Consider the following 24,456-nt stretch of genomic DNA (forward strand, 5'->3'; position numbering starts at 1 on the left):
TTTTATTTTTTATGCACATTTTTATTCCTGAAATTTATCTTCTAAAGAGTTTATTTTTTATTTAAAAAAAGTTAAGTTTTTTCCCCAGGAGTGAATATGATACACTAACATAAATAATCAATATAAAGTTAATAAATTAGATTTTATGTGGCCACTTGGGTGATTTGGTTGATGACGTTAGTCCGGCTTTCTGAGTTGGAAATCTGACTGTAGGGGGCGTTATTTTGACCAGAAATTCCAAAAACGCCTTCTCAACTCGGAAATTCCGACTGCCAACTGGAACCCACTGCTATACCTCATACAATCACACTTAAAAACCTGTACTCACTCTTCTTCTCAATCTTTCAGCACACCGTGTGTGTGCATGCACTTTTATTCTGAAACCCCTCAAACTGCAACGTTCCAAATTTAGTCGGATGTCGGAACTGGGAGTGATGTGACCTCCAAGTTGACCGCGTTCCAGTTGAGAAGTTGGTAAAAACACAACGGATGCAAACGTATCTCGGGCTATAGCCGCGGTTAGCATAACCAGTCAATTACAACGGTCTACGCAGTATTTGGTGCATGTGTGGCAGCCATCTTGGAATAACACTTCCGACTACAACTGGAACACACTGCAAACTGCAATTGATGTCACCTCCAACTCGGAAATTCTGACATCTGACCACAACTGGAACACAGCGCTTTCCCCTGCCCCTTTGAATCTCATAACACGTCTGTGCTTTTATTTTGAAGGCAGCTTTATTAACTCTCGTGGGTTCCGGTTCTGTTCCGCGGTCAGGGTTAAACCCGGTGTGTGTGTGTGTGTGTGTGTGGAGAAGAAGCTGAGCGACCATAGAATTTTAACGGGAGGGTGTGAATGACAGGATGAGTGATAAATGAAAGAGTGAGGAGGATAGAGAAGGAGGGTGAGAGACATAGACACAGAGAGAGAGAGAGAGAGCGCTTCCCGCCGCTGCTGTAGAAGAGGGTGAGGTTTTAACATCGAGTCTCTTTGTTTCACCGTAAAGACTGAAAGAAAGAAACAATAACGTCATATTGACGTCACTAACAGCAGTGTGTGTTTGTGTTGACGCTGCGTCATCACACTGACGTGACGTCGTTCTCACTGTCGAACGTTCGAGAACCGCCGCGGCGGCAGAGACCGCTGTGTAGCCGGGGAGCAGGCTGCTAATGTCGGCGTGTGTTTCCGTGGTTCCCCCGGCGACAGCAGCGGAAGATGGAGATGCTGGTGTAGCATCAGCGGCAGGCCTCCGCGTGCGCGCGCGTGCGCGTGTGTGAGACCGCTGAAGTCAGGGGCGTTTGTGGGGGGCCCCAGGAAGAGAGTTTAGGGGGCCGATTTTCAGTCAAAGGAACGCCGCTTAAATCTGGATTAGAATGTTGTGTTCACACCAAACGCGATTTTAGGGCGCACTGCTGCGCCAACCGCGTCGATCGCACTGCTGAGCCCGGCCAACGCGACAAAATCCAGACCATTGCATCTGTCGCTGCCAGTCGTACAAACATTACATGTCATTTAGCAGACGCTTTTATCCAAAGCGACTTACAATGGAATTGAGTACAATCAGCCAGGGGTGGAGTCGAAATTGCGACCTTTGCGACCATGATGTCTTTCGCACACAGGGTACCGGCTTAACCACTGAGCCACTCCACCCAAACGCAGCTACTTTTACTGTTAATTACACCTTTTGTCATATTTGTTTCACAGTAATCAGTTTTATTATCACGATACGATATTATCACGATATTTAAGTCACAATACGATACGATATTTAAGTCACAACATGATATTATCACAGTGTTTAAGTCAGTACGATATTATCGCAATGTTTAAGTCAGGCATCTTCCTAAGCCCCGCCCACGGTCAGAATCACAAACAAAAAACCACAGTGCATTTAGTGTATGTGTAATGAGTGTATTTTTGATTGTGGTTAATTTTTGTTTTGCTCCGTTCATTAAAGTGTTGACACAAATCTAATTCCACAGTTCTTTCCGTGACTCATCACTTGCTGCTGCTGCTTCCTTCCTGTGTGTTTTCAGCGTTTCATCATGACTGTGCTGCGTCAGAGGAAGAGCGGGAAAGTGAAAGAGGCTCCGCCCACTGCCGAGCTTCAGTCGCAGACGTCCGACTGTTGCACCGACCGTCGTCCAGAGAGGATTCTGCACGGTGAGCGACGTCTGCCACACAAACTTAAACAAAGCCCAGTTAAGACTCTGAACACAACGACGACATCTGTGTGAATCCATTAAACCAGAGGTCTTACACTGTAATGACCTGTGTGTCACTCTCAGTCTGCTCAGCAGGGGGCAGTGTTGTACAAAGCATCTTAAAGGGTAAAAGTACAAGAATGTGACCAGAAAATGACTTTGGTGGAAGTTGAAGTCACTTTTGTGAGAGAGTGAGTGTGTTAGTTGCAGCGTGTGAATGGGTGAATGAATGTGTGAATGGGTGAAAACTGTAGTGTAAAGCAGCTCATCAAGACTAGAAAAGCTCTATAGAAATACAGACCATAATACCAACTCTTGCATGCGTGAGGCAGATCCAGCTCCAGGCCTGTGGTCTGTGTGTGTGTGTGTGTGTGTGTGTGTGTGTTTGAGCCTGACCTTTGACCTGCTGTGGGCGCAGAGCAGGAAGCAAAGATCCAGTGTGTTTTATAAATCAAATGTCACGTTTGTTTTTTATTCATATTTCACTGAGCTTGTTAACCTCTTGTCCTCAGAGGAAAAAACAAAACTAACAAAACAAACGTTTTCTGTCTGCGTTTCACACATTTTAACTTTATTTACTGCCATAAATATGAATTATTATTATCTTATACATAATCTGTGTATATGTTTAGTCTGTATCCTGATAAATGAGATTATGTGGATTTTAATCTGCACACATTTAGTTTCTCTGGAATCAGGAAAAGTTTTTCTTTACATGTTTTTTCCCTTAACAGCATTTTTTTTTAACATCCATGTTACCCTTAGTGTCCTTATTTACCCCTTGACATCAATGTTTTTCTCTTAACTTCCTTGTTTGTCCCTTAACCATCCATGTAGTATATATGTGTATATATGTATGTGTATATATACATGTGTATGTATATATATATATATATATATATATATATATATATACATATATATATGATATCCATATATTAGCCCAGAAATATCCATATTATTATCAACCTGACTTATTATTGACTTGACTTATATTGTGATATATATGTATATATATATATGTATATTCGGCTATATATATATATATATATATATATATATATATATATACATACACATGTATATATATATATGTAAAAGTCTTCTATATTCAACATAAAACCTCATAATAGAACCTGTGATGCTCCTTTTGATCAGATGTTTGTCAGCAGCTCATACAAACATCTGTTTCTGTCAGATATAAATCAGTAAAAGGTGTAATATTAATATATAACAATAGATCCTTTTTATTCAAATACGCTCCACGTGTCAAACGACGCCTTGATGACGTGCTGATGTTTCCACAGGCGGTTGGTCATGGACGGTCATCGTCTGGACGTCTGTCGGCTGGTCCGTGTCCGTCGGTCTCGGCCTCCTCTGCTGTATTTACGTGGCCACGCTGCACGAGAACGACCTGTGGTTCTCCAACATCAAAGTAAGATAATCACATTGTTAAAGTTCGTATTCATGACGACTTCATTAAAACTGAATCATTTTTGGTTTGAGGACAAAAACAAGACATTTGAGAACATCATCGTTTCCAGGTTTGAAAAGTTTCTGATATTTTATGCACCAAACTCATCGAATAATGGAGAATATTTGAATTGAATGAAATGTTGCTGAGGTTTGAGTCTGAAGGATGTGACACTTTAATAGTGAGATTATCTTGGGCTTTGACGTCCATGTGTGAAACTCATCAGCCACATCACATGACCACATTTACTCATGGAAAGTATCTCTGGGTTTCTTTGAAAAAAAAGAATCACTTCAGTTTTCATGCTTGTTCAGAGAAGGAAATGTAGCGTTTGTTTAAAAGCCAAACGTCCACTTATTCAGTTTTCTCCCTCTGAAATAATCCTCAAACACATCATAAACCCCTGAAGTGTGGACTGATGGCTTTTCCACACTCACTGCAGTCTCTGCGTAGTCTCTCTCTCCCCTCTCTCCCCCTCTCTCCCCCTCCCTCTGTGGAAGTAACTTTCTGTTAACGTGCGGCACTTCCTGTCTTTGTTTCCTTGACAAAATCTTTCCACAGCTCACTATTTGGCAGTCAGTCTGTTGGTGGATATAAAGAAGCGCTCATTATTTGGCATGTTAGCCTGTTGGTAGCAATAAAGAACACGTGTGTGTGTGCGCGTGTGCACGTGTGCTTGTGCGTGTGCGTGTGCGCGTGAGGGCAAAGACAGGTGCTCTCATATATAATGAATGCAGGTCACTTTACAGGCCTGGAGAACATTTCCCCCAAATGTTCCCACTGAAGATGGCTCCTGGCTGACATCATCACACACACACACACACACACACACACACACACACACACACACGTGTGAGAGTGTGTGTGTGTGTGTGTGTGCAGTCTTTCCTTCTGGTAATGCCATCAGTGAGTCTGTGTCACAATCACACTGAGTCCAGTGAGTGTGGAAATGCTGTTTTTGAGGAAGGTCAGTGTTTTTGTCAACATTAACACAGTCAGACTCATGAATGTCATTTATCATGACAGTGAAGTTCATCTCACACACACACACACACACACACACACACACACACACACACTGCAATAAAAAGCTTCATTAAAGCAACAGTACGCTCACTCACCACTGCCTCTCCCTGGTAATATAACAAAGGTGACATACACTATAACGTTTATATACAGTACATATATATATATATATATGTATGTATGTATATATATAGTTTGTTCTCAAACTGTGGCACGTGTACCACCGGTGGTACGCGAGCTTCCTCTGGTGGTACTTTTAGACATTTTAGAATCACAATCAATTTAGAAAATAGTCACGAGTTGCTGTCCTACCTCTAAGACATTTAATCATTTTGATCATTAAATCATTAGATTTGTGAAATGTTTGTTGTTTTCTCTTAATAAAACAAAAGGTTAAGTGTTTTTTTTTTTTTAAGCTAACCTTTGACTGTTTTTGCTGCTGTAACAGTGTAAAGTTAGAGAGTCAGAGCTGGTCAATATATGGATATTATATTTATATCTACTGTATATACAGTATATATGGTGACAGGAGACAAGATCTGGTCTTAGATTGTGGATATCATATCAAAAGTATCTGTGATGGCTTTATCTGAAGTGAAAGGTAATAAGTTTATATTTAAAGATCAGTAGATCATATATTATTTTACAGCATATTTGCAGTGTATTTTACAGTATATTTACAATGTACTTACGGTGTATTTACAGTGTATTTACAATGTATTTACAGCGTATTTAAAGTGTATTTACAATGTATTTACGGTGTATTTACAATGTATTTGCAGTGTATTTTACAGTATATTTACGGTGTATTTGCAGTGTATTTACAGCGTATGTGCAGTGTATTTTACAATATATTTACAATGTATTTACGGTGTATTTGCAGTGTATTTACAATGTATTTACAGTGTATTTGCAGTGTATTTACAGTATATTTACAATGTATTTACAGTATATTTACAGGGTATTTTACGGTGTATTTACAGTGTATTTTACAGTGTATTTGCAGTGTATTTACAATGTATTTACAGTGTATTTGCAGTGTATTTACAGTATATTTACAGGGTATTTTACGGTGTATTTACAGTGTATTTTACAGTGTATTTGCAGTGTATTTTACAGTGTATTTACGGTGTATTTACAGTGTATTTGCAGTGTATTTACAGTGTATTTGCAGTGTATTTACAGTGTATTTGCAGTATATTTTCCCTCAAACCTTTCATGAGTCCAGAGAAACGACCTTCATATCCACATAATCTCATATATCATGATATAGACTCAACATATACACAGATGATTTACGAGCTGTATCAGCACCAGCCTTACAGAAATATTGATTTGAGTTATAAACCTGATGTATATCCATATTGTATGATGTAAAAAAACATCACCCAGCTTAGCTCATCTTTTGTTGTTCTACAAGAAGCTTTATTTATTATTTTCGTACGAGGAGCTCTGAGGAAACACCTCTGTGTCGTGTGTGTGTGTGTGAGAAAAGTCAGTTATATACTGTATGTTTAAAACGCTGCCTCAGTTTCTCGGCACGTTTACGAGCGCTGGCTGGAATCACGTACAGAAACATTGGGCAGATCAGAGACACAGAAGTGCACTCCAGTGCTGAAAAACAAACCTCCACACTCAGATGTTGGAAGAGGCTTTTTGCCTGCGGCCACATCATGGAGCGAAAAATAAATCCCATAGATGGAAGGAGTGAACAGCTGCGCTTGCAAACCTCATGATATGTTTTAATATCCTGACAGAAAAATGACTTTTCTTGGACGGTTGCAGTTTGGCCTGATCACTAAAGTCTTAAAGTCCTCTCACAAAATAAAAGTTAACACAGATTCTGTTCATTCTTCACTACACTTTACCGGATTTGTTAGTGTTTTATGTTGTGACTCTTTCTCCAAAGCTCAGTTTTGGCCCAAAAGCGTACCTGGGGTGGAAGAAGTGCTGATTCAGTGGCCAGAGTTGGGGATTAATCTTCATGTTTAGCCAACTCAGTCATGGTCTGAAGTCTGAGAACAAAACACTCATTTCTAAGCCACAGCCAGTGGTGCAGTGAACAGCTGACACACTATTCAGATGCTGTGCCAGTTGATGTTTGGGCTGTTTCTCCCTGGGCTATTGAGATGGATGGATTTAATTTCCTGCTCTTTATAGACTCACTGTCTCCCTCACTTTAATACTCGCATGCTTGGGTGTGGAGAGTGTATATATATATATATATATTGTATAAGTGTGTTACTGATTTGTACTGTAGTCTTTGTTTGTTTGTTTTTTTGCCAGCCTGAGACACCAACGCTTCATCTCACTAGTGAAAATGGCTCCTGCCACCTAACTAAAAGCTTACCTCATAAAGTCCATGTCAGCTTAGCTGTGAAATATTCTATGAATATGTTTGCCTCTGATTCTCTTTGTCTGATTGGAAAGGTTTTTGTTACCGCTCACTCTCCCACACCAAAGCCCATACAAAAAAACAGTGATTTCACATCACAGCACACAGGAGTAGTTGATCCACTGCTGCCTCCATCACTAAGTTTAAATGTCTTATTTTGTGACTTTAGTGTTTGAAATCCTCTTGTTCAGATTCACCACAGTGACACAAAGTGACCACACGAGGCAGCAGAGGACCAGCAGCTCCTGTGTGAGCTAAAATCACTGATTTTCTCTATGTGGTTTGGTGTGTGAGACACAAACGTCTTCTTAAACTATCTTGTGTAGGCGTTCTTATCATTTACAGCATGTATAAGCATGTTTACTTTACTGTTGTAAAAACACGTGTTTCTGATCATTATTTTATCGTAAGTTTCTGCGAAATAGAAAGGAATTTCACGTAAATGTCACACACAGATGTGGATTTTATGAGGTAACCGTAGCTGAGTGTGTGTTGGTACCTCACACAGCCACACTTAAAGGAAACAAGTCAACGATCCCTCAGAGTTGTTCTTCCTGTCTCTTACACGCAGCCTCAGCGTCCCCGTGACACGCTGTGGTGTTCGGAGCGCTGACTTCATCTGTTCTCCTGAATTCATCAGGTGTGAAGTCATATCCACATCGGTGCCGCTGCCCCGAGGAGTTTATTTCAGACATGTGCTCACAGCTCGACGCTGGTTCCAGATCCACTAACCCTCTGACAAATGTTTCCGAATGATATTCCAACATGCTCCCCGCGCGGCTCCCTCTCCCCCCCCCTCACTTTGACTGTTTCCCTGTGTGCTTTCTCAGACAAGAGGTCACCACTCGTCATCCCGCTCCCTCTGTCTGCTCCAGATATTTACAGCTCGCCCTGTTGTTGTTGCAGCTTCATGTTGTGGATGATTTGTTGGGTGAAGTGTCGAGCGTGGAGGTTGAAGGTCATCCACGGAGCAGAGAGATCCCAGAACGTTGGACTGAACCTTGGATTTCCACCTCAGAGACATGAGGGACAAACACCGAGGAGAGGACTCGTGTTTCCAGAGACATGGACTCGTTTTCGTTGGAATAATCCATGTGTGAACTTGTTAACTGGGCTGTTTCGCTCTGACCTGAATGTAAACCGGGGATTAGTCGTCTCGTCAGAGTTCTTGGTGAGAAGCCGAGGCTGGTTTTGCTCCTGGCAAACTCGGAAGAAAGAAGTGGGAAGTAAACTTTGCCGCTTATTCCCTCAGAGAACGAAGCCTTTGCCGTATTTGTTTTGGCAAAGAAAGTTGAAGTGATTAAAAGGCTAATTTACTTGGACGGACTTCAAGGAAAAGAAAGGAAAATAAAACATGCTGCATCTACATTTGTTGCTGTAATGGATTTGGACGAGCTCTGCTGCTCAGCCCAGGAGGAGCACGTTGCTTCTGTTGTTTATCTACCTTAAAATCATCTCATCAAAGGATCCAAGAACTTTGGGATTATGGATCTCCGTAGGAGAACTAAGCCGAACAAGCTACGTCATAATTTGGGCTTTTTACAAGATGCAGCGTCAGAGGGGAGAAGCAGCGGTGACGCGATGGCGAGGGCGGCGAGGTCTCGTGCCTCGCGGGAGGAGAAGGTTCCTCAGTTTGGTTCCAGTTCAGACGTTTTGTGGCCTCGGCGACGGTGTGTTTCCATGGCAGCAGGGCTGTTACTGGCTGCTGTGTTGGGGCTGATCCAGGCCTGGTGTGTTAATGCCATACATGAGAATCTGCTGTGGTTCTCTCAGCTCATGGTACGAGTTCATAAATGTGCTGCTTCTAACTTCTGACTTCATGAAGTCTGTGGTTCATCGTCCGATTACTGCTGCTCATTATTTGGCAGTCAGTCTGTTTGTTGGATGTCCAGAGATGTCTTTAGCCATGGAGGTGTGTCTGTAGGGGGCGGAGCTAAAGGCTAGAGGGACATTTTTTGTTTTCATGTCGTGTTTTTTTATGTTTATATTTCAGCACAATAATAAGCTGTGTTATTGTGTTTCTCTCTGTGTAAATTAGCCAGTGAGTCAGTTTTATGTCCACTCTGTGTTTTATGGTCCCTTTTTAATGAGGGATGAGCTTCACTTCACTTCACTCGGATCATAATAATAATAACACTCAGTGATATGTTCTGGTTTCTAATGAGATCCGTGGAAATGTCTGTGAGACGATAACGCCGTGGAAACACTTTGACAGACTTTGAGATGAATCCTGCGACTGATGGCTGCCAAAAAAATCAGTCAAAGCACGGCTCAATCAAAGAGACAGCACAGCTGTGCGAACAATTTACTAACAGAATAGGATTTTTTTAAAATAAAGAATTCTGCAGATGGTTTTTACCTCCCAGTGGAACTCAGTCAGTACGTTTACGCAACGTCAGAAAGAAAAGCGACTGAACTCTGACTTTAAAAACACATGTAAACATGTTAGTCCGACAGAAATTTGATTTATTTCAGTTTTTTCAGTCAGATTTTGAAGAAATTATATAAATTATGGGATGTAATTTTTGTGCATAATAATGCAATATTTGGCTCATATATGTGGTATTTAAATACTCCATTGGGACAGTTTAAGTACTAAGTCATAAGCTTAATGTAGACATGATAAAAAAAAGCTCATTATTTGGCAGTCACTCTTTTTGTGGATAGAGAGAACAGCTCATTATTTGGCAGTCAGTCTTTTGGTGGATAGAGAGAACGGCTCATTATTTGGCAGTCAGTCTTTTGGTGGATAGAGAGAACGGCTCATTATTTGACAGTCAGTCTGTTGGTGGATATAGAGAAAAGCTCATTATTTGGCAGTCTGTTGGTGGACAGAGAGATCCTGTGAATGAATGAAATCATTAATATTCCTGTAAATATTTGCTCCTGGAGTCTCGTGTGTTGGTGTGACATTCCTAAGTTTTGGAATGACGAGAGCTGCTGCCTCCGTCCTTCATGTCGTCGTCATCTAGTGTCAGGAGATCAGTTTTCTATATTAATCACAACTGTCTGTTTTTTTTTCCTGCTTCCAGGAAGTGGAGCGTGAGATTTCCTTTCGGACCGAGTGTGGACTTTATTACTCGTACTACAAGCAGATGTTACACGCCCCGTCCATTCAGGAAGGTATGTGAGCGGCCATTTTACATTTCTCATCATGTGATGATTATTTATGCTGCGTTTCATTTGTCGTCGGAATTTCAGATTTGAGTCGAGTCGGATTTTGTCCGGTCAGTATATTAATTAAAGAAATCGTTTTAAGTGACTGCACTGTGTGTTCATGTGTTCATGTGTTCATAGGCCTCTCAGATTTGATCCATGACAACCTGACCGAGTCAAAAAGGAGCATTAACCTGCTGCAGAGGATGAATATCTACCAGGAGGTTTTCCTCTCTGTTCTCTACAGACTGCTGCCCATTCAGGTAAAACATGAGATCTTTAATAGACCTGTGAAGGAAACATGTTTCTGTTTCTTTTTTTGGGACATTTTTAACCACATTTATTGACTTGCAACCTTCCGAGTGCTGTCCCTCCTGGACGTCCCCCAGCGGGGACACAAGAAAAGACTGATAAAACTGACAAAACTGATAAAAAAGAGTCTGTGCCTGCTTAAGTCTGTTCACGTCTTTATCTCACTGGTGCAGGAAACTGAAGTTTGTAAAACACTCACTCTCCCACACCAAACCACCAAACCTCATAGAGAAAATCACTGGTCTGCTGCTGCCTCGTGTGGTCACTTTGTGTCACTGATGTATATGTCAACGAAAGACTTTAAATGTCGAAGTGACAAAATAACACATGTGAACTTAGTGATGGAGGTGAATCAGTGGATCAACAGCTCCTGTGTGTGTGTGTGTGTGTGTGTGTGTGATGTTAAAATCACTGGTTTTCTCTATGGACTTTGGTGTGGGAGAGTGAGCTGTTGAAAAAGTGGCAAACGTACTCTTTAGCAGGTGGATTTCTTTTATTCGGTGAGTTTGCTTCCATCTGTTTTATCCTGGTTCTTTGACCAGCAGGGGGCAGCAATGACTACGTGTCTGTACCTCATACAAGCGCACTTTAAAAAACTGTCACTTTAACCACTGAAGCCATTGCTATGATAATGTCATTAGGCGACTTCCAGGTAATTGAAGTGCTTTCTTTTTCTTTTTCTTACTTTTTTTGGCATTTTGCTCTTTGGGCAAACACTCGGGGAAAGTTAGGGGAAAAGATTTCTGTGGTGAAACATCAATTAAGTGAAGAGCAGCCACAGAGTGTCAGCACTGATGTGACAGCGCTGACACACACTGAAATATCACAGCCCAACTTTGAAAATGCCACAGTGTTCCTGAGTCACTCACTGTCTCTGCACTCATTTACACACACTAATGAACCACTGTGTGTGTGTGTGTGTGTGTGTGTGTGTGTGTGTGTGTGTGTGTGTGTGTGTGTGTGTGTGTGTGTGTGTGTGATCAGTCATACCTGGAGCCAGTGTATTTCTACATCTACACTGTGTTCTCGCTCCAAGCGGTGTATGTGATCGCTCTGTACCTCACCGCGTGGCTCCTGTCCGGTTCCTGGCTGGCTGGTGCACTCACTGGCATCTGGTACATCCTCAACAGGTGAGTAATGACTCTCTGTGTATGTGTGTGTGTGTGTGTGAGAGAGGAAGTGTGAGAGGGTGAAAGGACGAGGGGAGTTTCTGCCTCCCTGTCAAACTGGCATTTGACTCTGTGAATTAGAGGTTTTTGTTTCTTTTTAATATACAGTAGTTCACACAGAATTGTGGATTCTTCATATACCGTATATATACAGTATATATACATATGTGTATATATATATATATATATACAGTATGTATATATATACATATATATATATACAGTATGTGTATATATATATATATATATATATATATATATATATATATAAGCAGCACAGGTTTAATCCGGTGCTGCTGTGAAGCGCTAACCAAAGCAAATACAAGCAAACGTTTCACTTTTTACCAGTGAAACACAGTCAGACCTTTATTTAGAAATATAAACATTAACAGAAAAGGAAGTGAGGTTACGTTTCATAGCAAAAAGTATATACATATATATATGAATGACTGTCCACAGCATGTACATGACAGTGTATGTACATGCTGTTTGTACAGAAGGGTTCAGTGAATGAGGTTCTGACATGAAGCAGCCTGAGAACATGGCTGCCAGCCGGGACGCAAAAGAAAAACAGCTTTTAGAACTCTCTGAACAGAAGGCTCATCTCATCAAATCTAAACATGCTGAAGTCTATGATATCTTAAGAATATGTTTCTTGCTTCATCCTGCAGTTACATGGCCTTCTCTGCCTGGAAACTAAAGCACTCACTCTCCCACACCAAACCCAATAGAGAAAATCAGTGATTTTAACATCACACAGACACACACACACAGGAGTTGTTGATCCACTGCTGCCTCCATCACTCAGTTCAAATGTGGTATTTTTGTGACTTCTGTCTTTGAATTCCATCATTTGTACTATTCTCAGTGACACAAAGTAACCACACGAGGCAGCAGTAGACCAACCTTGTGTCCTTGTGAGCTAAAAATGATGATTTTCTTCATGGACTTTGGTATGGGAGAGTGAGCAGTTGACAAACTTGGAGATGTGTTAAAATAGATTTTATTAGTTACGTTTTATCACTTTAAAGCTTTTATTTTGTTGTTTTTTTGTCAATTTCATGAAGACAGAAAGTTGTTAGAGAGTTTATTTAAAAAACTGACACATTTGTTCCTAGCGGAAGAAAATGTCACCTTCCCAAAAACTGTTGTAAAAATGTTATATATTAATATCAGCACTCAGTTCATGATTAACATTATTGTTATTATTATTGTTGCGCTGATATAAATATTTCTATCATGCATATTTGAGCAGATTTCACACAAACAATTGAAACATGTCATATTTTAGCGCTCCAACAATTCCCTGCAAACACATTTGTTTCCTAAAAAAAGTACGAGAGGTTCACACGTGTTGATCAGCACTTTCCTCGACTTAATCTCTGTGAAAACTACGTGACTTCACGGATGTGATAATTAGATTTTTACACTTAGTTTCACCCACAGCTTTATCTGATGGATATTATCTACAAATTAAAATGAAACCGTTCTTGGAAACAGATCCAGCACATGTTTGTTTGAGGTGCTGCAGTCGTGCTGGTATCAAAGTGAGCATGAAAACACTTTTTTATTTCAGAGTTTTTCTCTCTGGGTTGTTTTTTTGTTTTTTGGAAATGTGCCCAAGGTTGAAATGAGCTCAGAAACCCTGCTGGCATTATCTTCACTGTCCTTTTGGATCAATAGACAGACGAGATTTCTGTGGTGACCTCTGTAAACAACACAACGTTTTGGAGTTTTAGAAAAGCTGCACCAAAGTTTTGCCGCATTCGGAAAAGTAAAAGGTGACGTATGGAGCTCAAGTGAACTTCAGTACAATATACTCTCTAAAAGCTTATTTATTGAAGGATTTTCTCTCACTTATGTAGTAGTTCATGTTTTCTTTAAATGAACCGATATGTGCTACTGACACCAACCCTCACAACCTCAGGCTGGGGTCACCCAATACAATCTACTGATGTCTGAAGAACATGTTCACGTCTTTATCTCACTGTGAGACAGACTTTTACAACAGGAAAGTGAAGTTTGTAAAACACTCACTCTCACACACCAAACCTCATAGAGAAGATCAGTGATTTTAGCTGCGGGGACACAGGAGCTGCTGCTCTGCTGCCTCATGTGGTCACTATGTGTCACTGAGGTTAATCCAAATGAAGGATTTTAAAAGCCGAATTAACAAAATAACACATGTGAACTTAGTGATGGAGGCAGCAGCTCGTGTGTGCTGTGATGTTAAAGTCACTGGTTTTCTCTATGGGCTTTGGTGTGGGAGAGTGAGTGGTTTACAAACTTCACTTTCCTGTTTGAAAAAGCTGTGTAACTGCGAAAAAAAAATATTCTTAACACAAACAGACTCCGATTTTATTCGATAAGCCTTTCGTTAAGAGGCTAAAATCTGTTCTTCCTTGTGTTTTTCGCTGGCAGCGACGTTTTCACTGAGCATCTGCGTCTCAAGCTGCTGCAGTCGGCGTCGACTCTGTGTCCGTAATATCAGAACCAGGCTCTCTACAGTCCTCACCCTCCTCTTCCCCTCCTCTTCCCCTCCTCTTCCCCTCCTCTCCAGGGTTGACACCACTCGAGTGGAGTTCACCATCTCGCTCAGAGAGAACTGGTCTCTGCCCTTCCTCGCGCTGCAGGTCGCTGCCGTCACCTGTTACCTCAGGCCTCAGCTCAGCGCTTTACAGCAGGTAAACACACCAGTCCACGCTATCCACGCACATCATGGATCCACCTCGGTACGTTCACGCCTCCTGTCTGCTCCGTGGTCTGCAGGCGCTGAGAGAGCAAGCACTTCTAACTCTCTGTGTGTGTGTGTGTGTGTGTGTGTGTGTTTCTTACTGCACAATTTTTGTTCATCTTTGAACACAAACACAGGACACAGGAGTCGTTGATCCACTGCTGCCTCCATCACTAAGTTCAAATGTATTATTTTGTGAAACATTTCATTTAGACTTGACTTAGTGACACAAAGTGACCACACGAGGCAGCAGTAGACCAGCAGCTTTATTTTCGATAACACCTGTAAGTGTGTGGGTGTGGTCTCTCCTCAGAAGGTGATGGTGTGGTTGATGTATGTGACGACGTTCTGCTTCTGTCTGACGTGGCAGTTCAACCAGTTCATCCTCCTCGTCCAGGCTCTCGTCATTTACACCCTGGACTGTCTCGACTTCATCACCACCTCGCAGGTTTGTCCCATTCATTTGTTTGAAGTGTGTTTGTATGAGGGACTGACACGTTATTTGCTTAATCTTCTTAATCTGCTCTGGGAACCAGATTGAGACATGCTGTACTGAAAATAACACGGCTGCCAGCCACTGAACAAAAGACTCGTCTTTTTATATATACACCTTTTTAGATATACACCTGCTTAATTCTCTGATGAATAAAGATCGTGTTTATGTCGTTAACTCACAGTTAGACCGTTCTTTTTAACACAAAACCAAAGCCCATAGAGAAAATCAGTGATTTTAACATCACACACACAGCTCCTGTGTCCCCGTGAGCTAAAATCACTGGTTTTCTCTATGGGCTTTGGTGTGGGAGAGTGAGTGGTTTACAAACTTCAGTTTCCTGTTGGAAGAGTCTGTCTCACAGTGAGATAAAGACGTGAATGTGTTCTTAAAGATTTCGTAGACTTCACTCGAGTCTTTTCTTCAGTGTTTAAAATCATTTTTTTCTGTTCAATTACGTGGTTTTAGTCCTGCATCTTCTGACTGATTACTCTCTCTGTGTGTGTGTGTGTGTGCGTGCGTGCGTGTGTGTGTGTGTGTCTGTGTGTGTGTGTGTGTGTGTGTGTCTGTGTGCGTGTGCGTGTGCGTCTGTGTGTGTGTGTGTGCGTGTGTGTGTGTGTCTGTGTGTGTGTGTGTGTGTGTGTGCGTGCGTGTGTGTGTGCAGGTGACCACTCTGTACCTTGTTCAGCTGAGTGGTCTGCTGAGTGTGTGGCTCGTGCAGTTCTGTAACTCCATGATTCTGGGGTCACTGGTCGTGAGCTTCATCGTCGCTGCGCTCTTCATCAGACACTGTCAGGTCAGTCTGTGTGTGTGTGTGTGTCTCTACATCATCACTGTTGACACTTTAACTTTTAAGAATGACTGCTTCTTCTTCTTTGATCCTGACATATACATGTAGTTATTCTTGCATTTTCAGAATAAAAGCTCTGTTCCCAGATACTGATGCAGGCGGGCCAGTTTTGGCCCACAGGCCACCATTTTCTGACCACTGGTCATTGTTACCTGGTTAAGGGCGTGCTCGTGTTTTCTGGCGAGACCTCCTGATCCTGATCCTGACACACACACTCGATGTCTAACTGCTCTGTTGTCCCCGTCTCGTCCCCACAGTCTTCTCTGAAGACAGGAAGTCCGCTGACTCGCGTGGGGAAGCTCCTCCTCCACAGCACCATGGTTCTGCTCCTCACCGTCACCATCAACTACCTGGCCAAGGTGGCGCTCACGTGATTTTCTTATTTCTTATTTCCAACGCTGGACGTAGAGTTCACGTTTGCACTGTGATGTCTTAACATAGCTGATTTTCTCTCTGGGCTTTGATGTGGGACATGAAGTCGTGGCTACTGTTGTGTTCTCAAAAAACACTGTGACACCAACATGTGATCTGAGCTTGACTTTATTTATTTCTTTATTTATTTATACATCTCAGTGAGTTCTTTACCCATAACGAGACAACCTTATCTGTGCGTGTGTGTGTGTGTTTACAGAAAGTACTTCAGCTCAGATCAGATGAGCACATCTTTAAATTCATCAAGTCAAAGTTTGCCTTGGGGCATACCAGGTATGAATACACACACACACACACACACACACGCACGCGCACACACACACGCGCACACACACACAATATATTGACCTCCATCACTAAGTCCAAATGTCTTATTTGAAAATAAGACATTTGGACTTAGTGATGGAGGCAGCAGTGGATCAACAACTCCTGTGTGTGATGTTAAAATCACTGGTTTTCTCTATGGGCTTTGGTGTGGGAGAGTGAGTGGTTTACAAACTTCAGTTTCCAGGTCTAAAGTCTGTCTATTAGTGAAAAAATTAAAAAAAAATTGCCATCAGTAACAAACATTAAACTTAGCCCACATGTTCATATTGATCTTATTTTCTATGGCAGTGAAAGTAACTTATTAATATTTAATGGTCATGTTTTTTTGCAGTTGTATCAATAGATTAACAAAGATTTGTGCTCACACACACACAGAGTTTTCACACGTGGTGATTTGATCCAGTTTGACTGTATTATTCACTCAGCACCAGCGTGATAGCACCTGGAGTGTTAGTGTGTGTGAATAATAGATGGAGAGGTAACACCAGCAGGCCTCCCATCAATCACACACTCTGTGTGTGTGTGTGTGTGTGTGTGTGTGTGGCCCTTCAATTATTCACGAGTCAGAGGGAAATGTGCTGCTCTCTCTCTCTCTCTCTCTGTTCCTGTGTCTCTCACTCATTGATATTCTCTATAACTGTCTCCTTTTTTTCTCTCTCTAAATCTCAATTCTCAGTCAAATTATTTGTCACTGTCGCATATAACAAAAGAAATTAACACTTTAAAAAAAGACTGACTTAAAGAGCTTTTCAACAAAACAGTTCCAACACTACTTCGGCTCTTTTTCCCATTATTATTATTAATAATATTTTTTTTATTATTTCATCCATTAAACGATTAATAGTTTGCTTCATAAAATGTCAGAAAATCGATCAGTGTTTGTCAAACTCTGGAAATGATGATGTTTCTCAAAAGTCTTTGTTTTTGTCCACAAACTAAAAATGATTAAGTTTGAATGATTTTTTTGTTTTTATGGAGCAAAGAAACAAGAAAATATTCATGTTTAAGAAGCTGAAAAATGAAAGAAAGTAGAAAATATTCACATTTAAGAAGCTGAAAAATGACAGAAAGTAGAAAATATTCACATTTAAGAAGCTGAAAAATGACAGAAAGTAGAAAATATTCACATTTAAGAAGCTGAAAAATGACAGAAAGTAGAAAATATTCACATTTAAGAAACTGAAAAATGACAGAAAGTAGAAAATATTCACATTTAAGAAACTGAAAAATGACAGAAAGTAGAAAATATTCACATTTAAGAAGCTGAAAAATGACAGAAAGTAGAAAATATTCACATTAAAGAAGCTGAAAAATGAAAGAAAGTAGAAAATATTCACATTTAAGAAGCTGAAAAATGACAGAAAGTAGAAAATATTCACATTTAAGAAGCTGAAAAATGACAGAAAGTAGAAAATATTCACATTTAAGAAGCTGAAAAATGACAGAAACTAGAAAATATTCACATTCAAGAAGCTGAAAAATGACAGAAACTAGAAAATATTCACATTTAAGAAGCTGAAAAATGACAGAAAGTAGAAAATATTCACATTTAAGAAGCTGAAAAATGACAGAAAGTAGAAAATATTCACATTTAAGAAGCTGAAAAATGACAGAAAGTAGAAAATATTCACATTTAAGAAGCTGAAAAATGACAGAAAGTAGAAAATATTCACATTTAAGAAACTGAAAAATGACAGAAAGTAGAAAATATTCACATTTAAGAAGCTGAAAAATGACAGAAACTAGAAAATATTCACATTTAAGAAGCTGAAAAATGACAGAAAGTAGAAAATATTCACATTTAAGAAGCAGAAAAATGACAGAAACTAGAAAATATTCACATTTCAGAAGCTGAAAAATGACAGAAAGTAGAAAATATTCACATTTAAGAAGCTGAAAAATGACAGAAAGTAGAACATTTGAGGGCGAGCACCACAGTTTGAACTGTTGACATTTGTCTCCTCCCTCCTGCAGCAGGGACTTTGATGCCAGTCTGTATCTGTGTGAAGAAGCCTTTGGACGTCTGCCTCTCGACACTCTGGAGCGACTTGCTGCGACTCTCCTGCTCTACCCCTACATCCTCACACTGCTGCTGCTCAGCGGCACGCTGGCACTGGCCGCGCTGCACAACCTCAGGTAGATGATGGTTGGAGGAGAGGAGACAAGACGAGAGGAGACGAGAGGAGAGGAGACCATGGCTCACTGTGGATTTGTGTGATTTATAATGATTTTAGGATTAGGATCAGATATCGACATATCCCCAGAGATGAGAAAAACAAAATAATATAATATCAAGTTAAACAATAAAGTTTGTAAACCGCTCACTCTCACACACCAAAGCCCATAAAGAAAATCAGTGATTTTCGCTCACAGGGACACAGGAGCTGCTGGGCTCCTGCTGCCTCGTGTGGTCACTTTGTGCCACTGTGTTAAATCTAAATTAAGAATTTCAAACCCTGAAATCTTTATTGAAGACATTTGAAGTTAGTGATGGAGGCAGCAGTGGATCAACAGCTCCTGTGTGTGTGTAATGTTTAAATCACTGATTCTCTCTGTGGGCTTTGGTGTGGGAGAGTGAGTGGTTACATTTATTGTCCACATGTCTCCGCCTCCACATCACTTACCTGCTGCCTCCTGAACCCCCCCGCCCCGTGGTGCCAGTTGAAGGACCACATCGAGCTAAACACATTAGCATATCAACACGGCGGTAATACTAACCTCGTTCAGAAATTAATTTAATCCCATTTACCTCACTTCACCTCAGGAAGAGCCCGAGCGGGATTAGATTTCAGTTGGAGGGCCGGCGTCTGTCTGATTCTCACACTGTGAGAGCGACATCAATGCCCTCAGGCCTGTCTGTGTGTCTCTGTGTCCTCGCGTGTCCTCCCGTGTGTCTCTGCTGCAGTGTCAGAGCTGTTTTCATGTCTCTCTGTTGTCTCTGGTTTGTCAGCAGGTCTCAGGAGAGGAAAGCAGCCTCAGAAGGCCACGCGGTGGCTTTACGTGCAGACGTGGCCTACAACGTCCTGCACACTCTGTTCTTTGGCCTCGTGGCCTTCAGCACCATGAGGTGAGACTGAACTCCCTCAATGTTGATTTAAGTGAATCTGTTGAACGTTCTTCATGTCCAGTGCATGAGAGCGAGTCAAAGTGTTGAGCTAACGAGATGCATTCAGAGACCCTCGTAAATTCCGTCCCTTTGTCGTACATGTGGGTCAAAATATGGAATTTTTTTTAGTTCCTGCTCTGACGAGGTTGAGCTCTTCAGCTCTGATGAACCGATACTAAGCCAAAATCTACTTAAAATTCCAAAATCTACTTAAAGTTTCCCTCAGTTCCAACTTCCAATCTAAATGGAACACAGCAATAGTTTCACTGTGTATGAATGAGTGAATTGTATAGTAAAGTAGAATATAAAGTATATCGTGTATATAAATGATATAAAGTAGAATATAAAGTATATCAAGTATATAAAGACAGAGTTCCAGCGAACACAGATCTTTTTTCTCATCATTTCTTCAGCTAATGTTATAAATGTCGTGATCGTTAATAACACATTGTTCTTTTACTGCATCACAGAGACTTTCATTTCAACACTTGCTCTTAAGAATGTTCCCTTAACCCAATATGAGAGGCGTTCAATTCAAACATGACAGAGTTTAGCAGGAAGACTTAGTGTACTTGAGTATAATGGATCCAGCGTGGTTAAAGTTAATTTAGTGTCTAAAGCGCGGCGTTAATATTCAACGATTCATTTCCAGGAGTTACAGTTTTAATGGGCAAAAGATGAAAACGCACAGAGAAACCAAATGAGGTGAGAAATTGTTGATGGATACAGAGACGGAGTCGTGAGGAGGAGGAAAAAGTGCAGCCTCACACAAAATAAATCTCAATCCCTTTTTCTTTTTTCTTTTCTTGTGAAATGCAAAGCAGTCGTCTGACAGAAACAAATGACTTCCTGCACTTTTGCCCTTTGGTTCTTGATCAGCAGTTCAGAGAAAGTGCTGAAATCATAGTAAACCTGTTCCTCACTCTGGGGTCACAGAGGGGAGGAAACTTTCCCCGGGAATCATGATCCCAATGGGAAACTTTCCCCGGGATTTCACTGTAAATGTATGGTTCTTTTCCATTATACAGTTGTAGCTCCTCCTCGACGTGGGCGGAGTCGTCACAGCACGGCTGCGTAAAACTGTGGTGACGTGGTTTCTTTCCACAAACACGTGACGTTGTAAAACAGTTGTTTTGAGTGAGAGTGAATCATGAGTTGAGATGAGTGGACAGAATGGTTCAGTCCTTCAGTCACTGAAGTGAAATCCCAGTGAACGTGGGGACGATGGGGCTGTCTCTCAACCCTCCAGACTCTCTCCTCCTTCTTCCTCTGTGCAGGATGAAGTACATATGGACCGGTCACATGTGTGCGGTGGCGGCCTACGGCGTGTGCGGGACAGAGCTGTGGACGCTGCTTCTCAACACTCTCCGCTGCAACAGTAAATTTCTGGTATGAACTTCCAGCTAAAATCACTGATTCTCTCTATAGACTTTGGTGTGGCAGAGTGAGTGCTTTACCAACGTCAGTTTCCTGTTGGAAAAGTCTGTCTCACGGTGAGATAAAGACCTTCAGGAGTTTAGACGTACATTTCTACTTCACTAAAGCACGTCCAGTGTCATAGAACCTTTGATTGACATCATACATGTGTTTTATCAGATGAGCCTTTGTCTCCACAGTGTTCCTGATATCTACTGAAACAGAGTCTGAGTCAGAGTCTGTTCCATCCGTGATGTTGTTCTTGTTTCCATAAACAGTGCAGTGTCCCTGAGGAAACTCTGAACTGTTCCTTTAACAGTCTGCTGTGTTTTCAGCTCTTACAGAAAACACATTTATTCACATGTTGCCCGCAGGCAAGTGTTGAGTCCAGGCTTTGTCCAGCTCCTCTGGCCACTCACTCACTCACTCACTCACTCACTCACTCACCTCAGAGTAAACACATAAACAGTGGTTTGTTTTCAGCCTGTGGAGATGTTTCTCCTCTCACTGTGTTAATGAGATCCTGTTTGGCCCCAGGCCTGAGTAAACCTGAGCTAATCTGAGCTAATCTGAGCTAATCTGAGTAAACCTGAGCTAATCTGAGCTAATCTGAGTAAACCTGAGTGAACCCGAGTAAACATGAGTAAACCTGAGTAATCTGAGTTCATCTCAGTAATATGCGTTCATCTGATAAAACCTGAGTTAATCTGAGTAAATTTGAATAATCTGAGTTAATCTGAGTAACCGTGATTTTTATATCCATATATTTATGGAGAATGTTGGGATATGTATAAATTATAAATCTTATAATCCGTATCATCCTAACCTGACAGATTGGGAGTTGAATCTGGATCCACGGCCTCGTTTCTTGTCCTGGTGTCTAACATACAATTACTCATGGAGCCACTAGGTGTCAGTGTTGTCATGATGGCGTGATAAGAGCGGCGTTGATGATTCTGGAGGGCAGAGCTGCTCGTGTTATCTCTGCTCACTTACGTCTCTGTCTCACTGCCACGTTCCTCTCATACATTTGTATTCCTTCATTTCATTAAAGCCCTTTTCTCCCCCCTCTCTCCCCCCTCTCCCCCCTCCCCCCCTCTCTGCAGTTACGCCTCGTCAGATTTGCTCTTCCACTGGCAATGATCGGCTGCCTGTATTACAAGGTTTGCTGCTTTTTCCTGATGCTTTATGTTCATCAGTCTCATTATAGAGACTGACACGCACACGCACACACACACACACACACACACACACACACACACACACACACACACGCGCACACACGCACACACACACAAATGTTACAGATGACAATGAGATCATAACCGGAGGTTTAGATCCCGTTACATCCCTTTTAATTTATTTCCTGACGTGATTGTGAGCAGCTGTAAACGATGCTGTCAGATTCAGGGCCATGGGATTATATTTAAAGGTGTAGTTCAGGTTTTTTTGTGAGGCACTGACACATAGATAGGGGGCTGTTGGGATTCAAACCGGCAACAAGCCAAGTTCCCGTTCCACTTGGCCACCGTCTGCTCACAACATGGCTGCCAGATGAGACACAAAGAGAAAATATTGATATTTTTAGATTCATTTTGTTTTTTAATTGCAAACGAGATAAAATAAGATTACATTGTCACAGCAGCACAAGATAAAGATAATAATTAATACCACTATAAAAATCATTCTGTATCAAAACATACACTTTTATTTTGAAATCATGTTAGAAATATCGTAAATCAAATGTAATTTTTAATAATGATAGATTTCTTTTTAATCATAAATATGTTTGTTGTGAACTTTATATCCTTCCATATTTAAAAAACAACAACAATAGTGTGGAAACTGACGTTTGTAAAGCACTCACTCTCACACACCAAAGCCCAGAGAGAAAATCAGTGATTTTAGCTGCGGGGACACAGGAGCTGCTGGTCCTCTGCTGCCTCGTGTGGTCACTTTGTGTCACTGAGGTCAATCTTAGTGATGAATTTCAAACACTGAAGTGAGAAAATCACACATTTGAACTGAGTGATGGAGGCAGCAGTGGATCAACAGCTCCTGTGTGTGTGTGTGTGATGTTAAAATCACTGGTTTTCTCTGTGGGCTTTGGTGCAGGAGTTCGTCCGCTGACACAAACCTCAGTTTCCTGTTGGAAAATGTCCGTCTAACAGTGAGATAAAGACGTGAAGACACTTTTTAACGTATGGTAGATTGTAAAAGGCAGATATTTTATTAGGTAAGCCTTTGTGTTAAGTGTCTATAACGAGTTTTCCTTGTGTTCACACTGGCAGCCACGTTTCTTTGAGCCATTCCAGTTGGTTTCGCTCAGTTGTCGTTGACTATAAATCAGCACCTCATACAACCGCACTTAAATAAAACCCCAAACTATCTCTTTAAGGTATAAGAGTGTGATACATTCTGCTTTACAGCCTCTTTTCATCACCTGCCTCGCTCTGTCTGTGCTTCTCTCTCTCTAGTTCTGGCCTAAGCTGATGGAGGAGTTATCAGAACTGAGGGAGTTTTATGATCCAGACACTGTGGAGCTCATGACCTGGATTAGGTACACACACACACACACACACACATATCACACATCAAAAAAGACACAAATCTGATTAGCCTGTTTCTGCAGATCAGCTTTCTCGCTCCGTGATGCTTTGATAAGTTTGTGTGTGTGTGTGTTTGTGTTTGTGTTTGTGTGTGTGTGTGTGTGTGTGTGTGTGTGTGTGTGTGTGTGTGTGGGAGTCTCTGGGCTGAGCGATCTCCATGAATAAGACATGGCAGCGCTGGAAAACACCCAGCTGTTGGCAGAGCTCGAACACACCTCGGGGGTTTCTGCGATCGGGCTTTTTCGATCGGGAGCATCAGTCTGATGGGATCACAGATGAAGCTGTGATTCGGAGTGGCTCTGTGCCGCTGCCGCCGCCGTGGCTGCTGTGCGTGTGTGTGTGTGTGTGTGTGTGTGTGTGTGTGTTTGTGACTCACTGGTCGTCATCCGGTTAGATGGGGAGCAAGGATTTAACAATGCAACACCGTACAACCTCAAAATCCATTAGATAAAGTGTGTTTGTAGGAGGATCTGACAGATAGTAGATGCTTTGAGTAATTGGCTTTGTGCGCCCCCTGTGCTGCCACTGGGAACACAAGAAAAACACTAGATTTCAGCCACTTGACAAAATCTACACCGGCTTTATTCTATGATATCTTGAGAAAATGTTAGCGTGTTTCTCACACACCAAACCCCACAGAGAAAATCAGTGATTTCAGCTCGTGGGGACACAGGAGCTGCTGGTCTACTGCTGCCTCGTGTGGTCACTTTGTGTAATTGAGGTTAATTAGAACAAATTATTTTTAATTA

General features: G+C 41.4%; 1 protein-coding gene across 3 annotated transcripts in view; it reads left to right on the plus strand.

The window, feature by feature from the left end:
• The first annotated feature begins 770 nt into the window (after positions 1-770).
• Positions 771-24,456, plus strand: part of dpy19l3 (dpy-19 like C-mannosyltransferase 3) — a 38,589-nt gene continuing 14,903 nt past the window's right edge. The window contains exons 1-16 of one of the 3 annotated variants that reach the window (XM_058628547.1): positions 771-970; positions 2,041-2,167; positions 3,516-3,643; positions 10,136-10,226; positions 10,401-10,522; positions 11,556-11,701; positions 14,301-14,424; positions 14,788-14,922; positions 15,632-15,763; positions 16,075-16,176; positions 16,449-16,522; positions 18,551-18,712; positions 19,527-19,643; positions 20,960-21,071; positions 22,205-22,261; positions 23,576-23,658. In XM_058628547.1, the coding sequence (XP_058484530.1) occupies positions 2,050-2,167; positions 3,516-3,643; positions 10,136-10,226; positions 10,401-10,522; positions 11,556-11,701; positions 14,301-14,424; positions 14,788-14,922; positions 15,632-15,763; positions 16,075-16,176; positions 16,449-16,522; positions 18,551-18,712; positions 19,527-19,643; positions 20,960-21,071; positions 22,205-22,261; positions 23,576-23,658 (1,703 nt within the window). In that variant the 5' untranslated portion in view covers positions 771-970; positions 2,041-2,049. Of the gene's footprint in view, positions 971-2,040; positions 2,168-3,515; positions 3,644-7,799; positions 8,883-10,135; positions 10,227-10,400; positions 10,523-11,555; positions 11,702-14,300; positions 14,425-14,787; positions 14,923-15,631; positions 15,764-16,074; positions 16,177-16,448; positions 16,523-18,550; positions 18,713-19,526; positions 19,644-20,959; positions 21,072-22,204; positions 22,262-23,575; positions 23,659-24,456 lie in introns of those variants that run through there. The other 2 variants (XM_058628545.1, XM_058628544.1) reach the window with 2 other exon arrangements.

The sequence above is a fragment of the Solea solea genome, chromosome 5 (genome assembly GCF_958295425.1).
Source record: "Solea solea chromosome 5, fSolSol10.1, whole genome shotgun sequence".
Taxonomy (NCBI): domain Eukaryota; kingdom Metazoa; phylum Chordata; class Actinopteri; order Pleuronectiformes; family Soleidae; genus Solea; species Solea solea.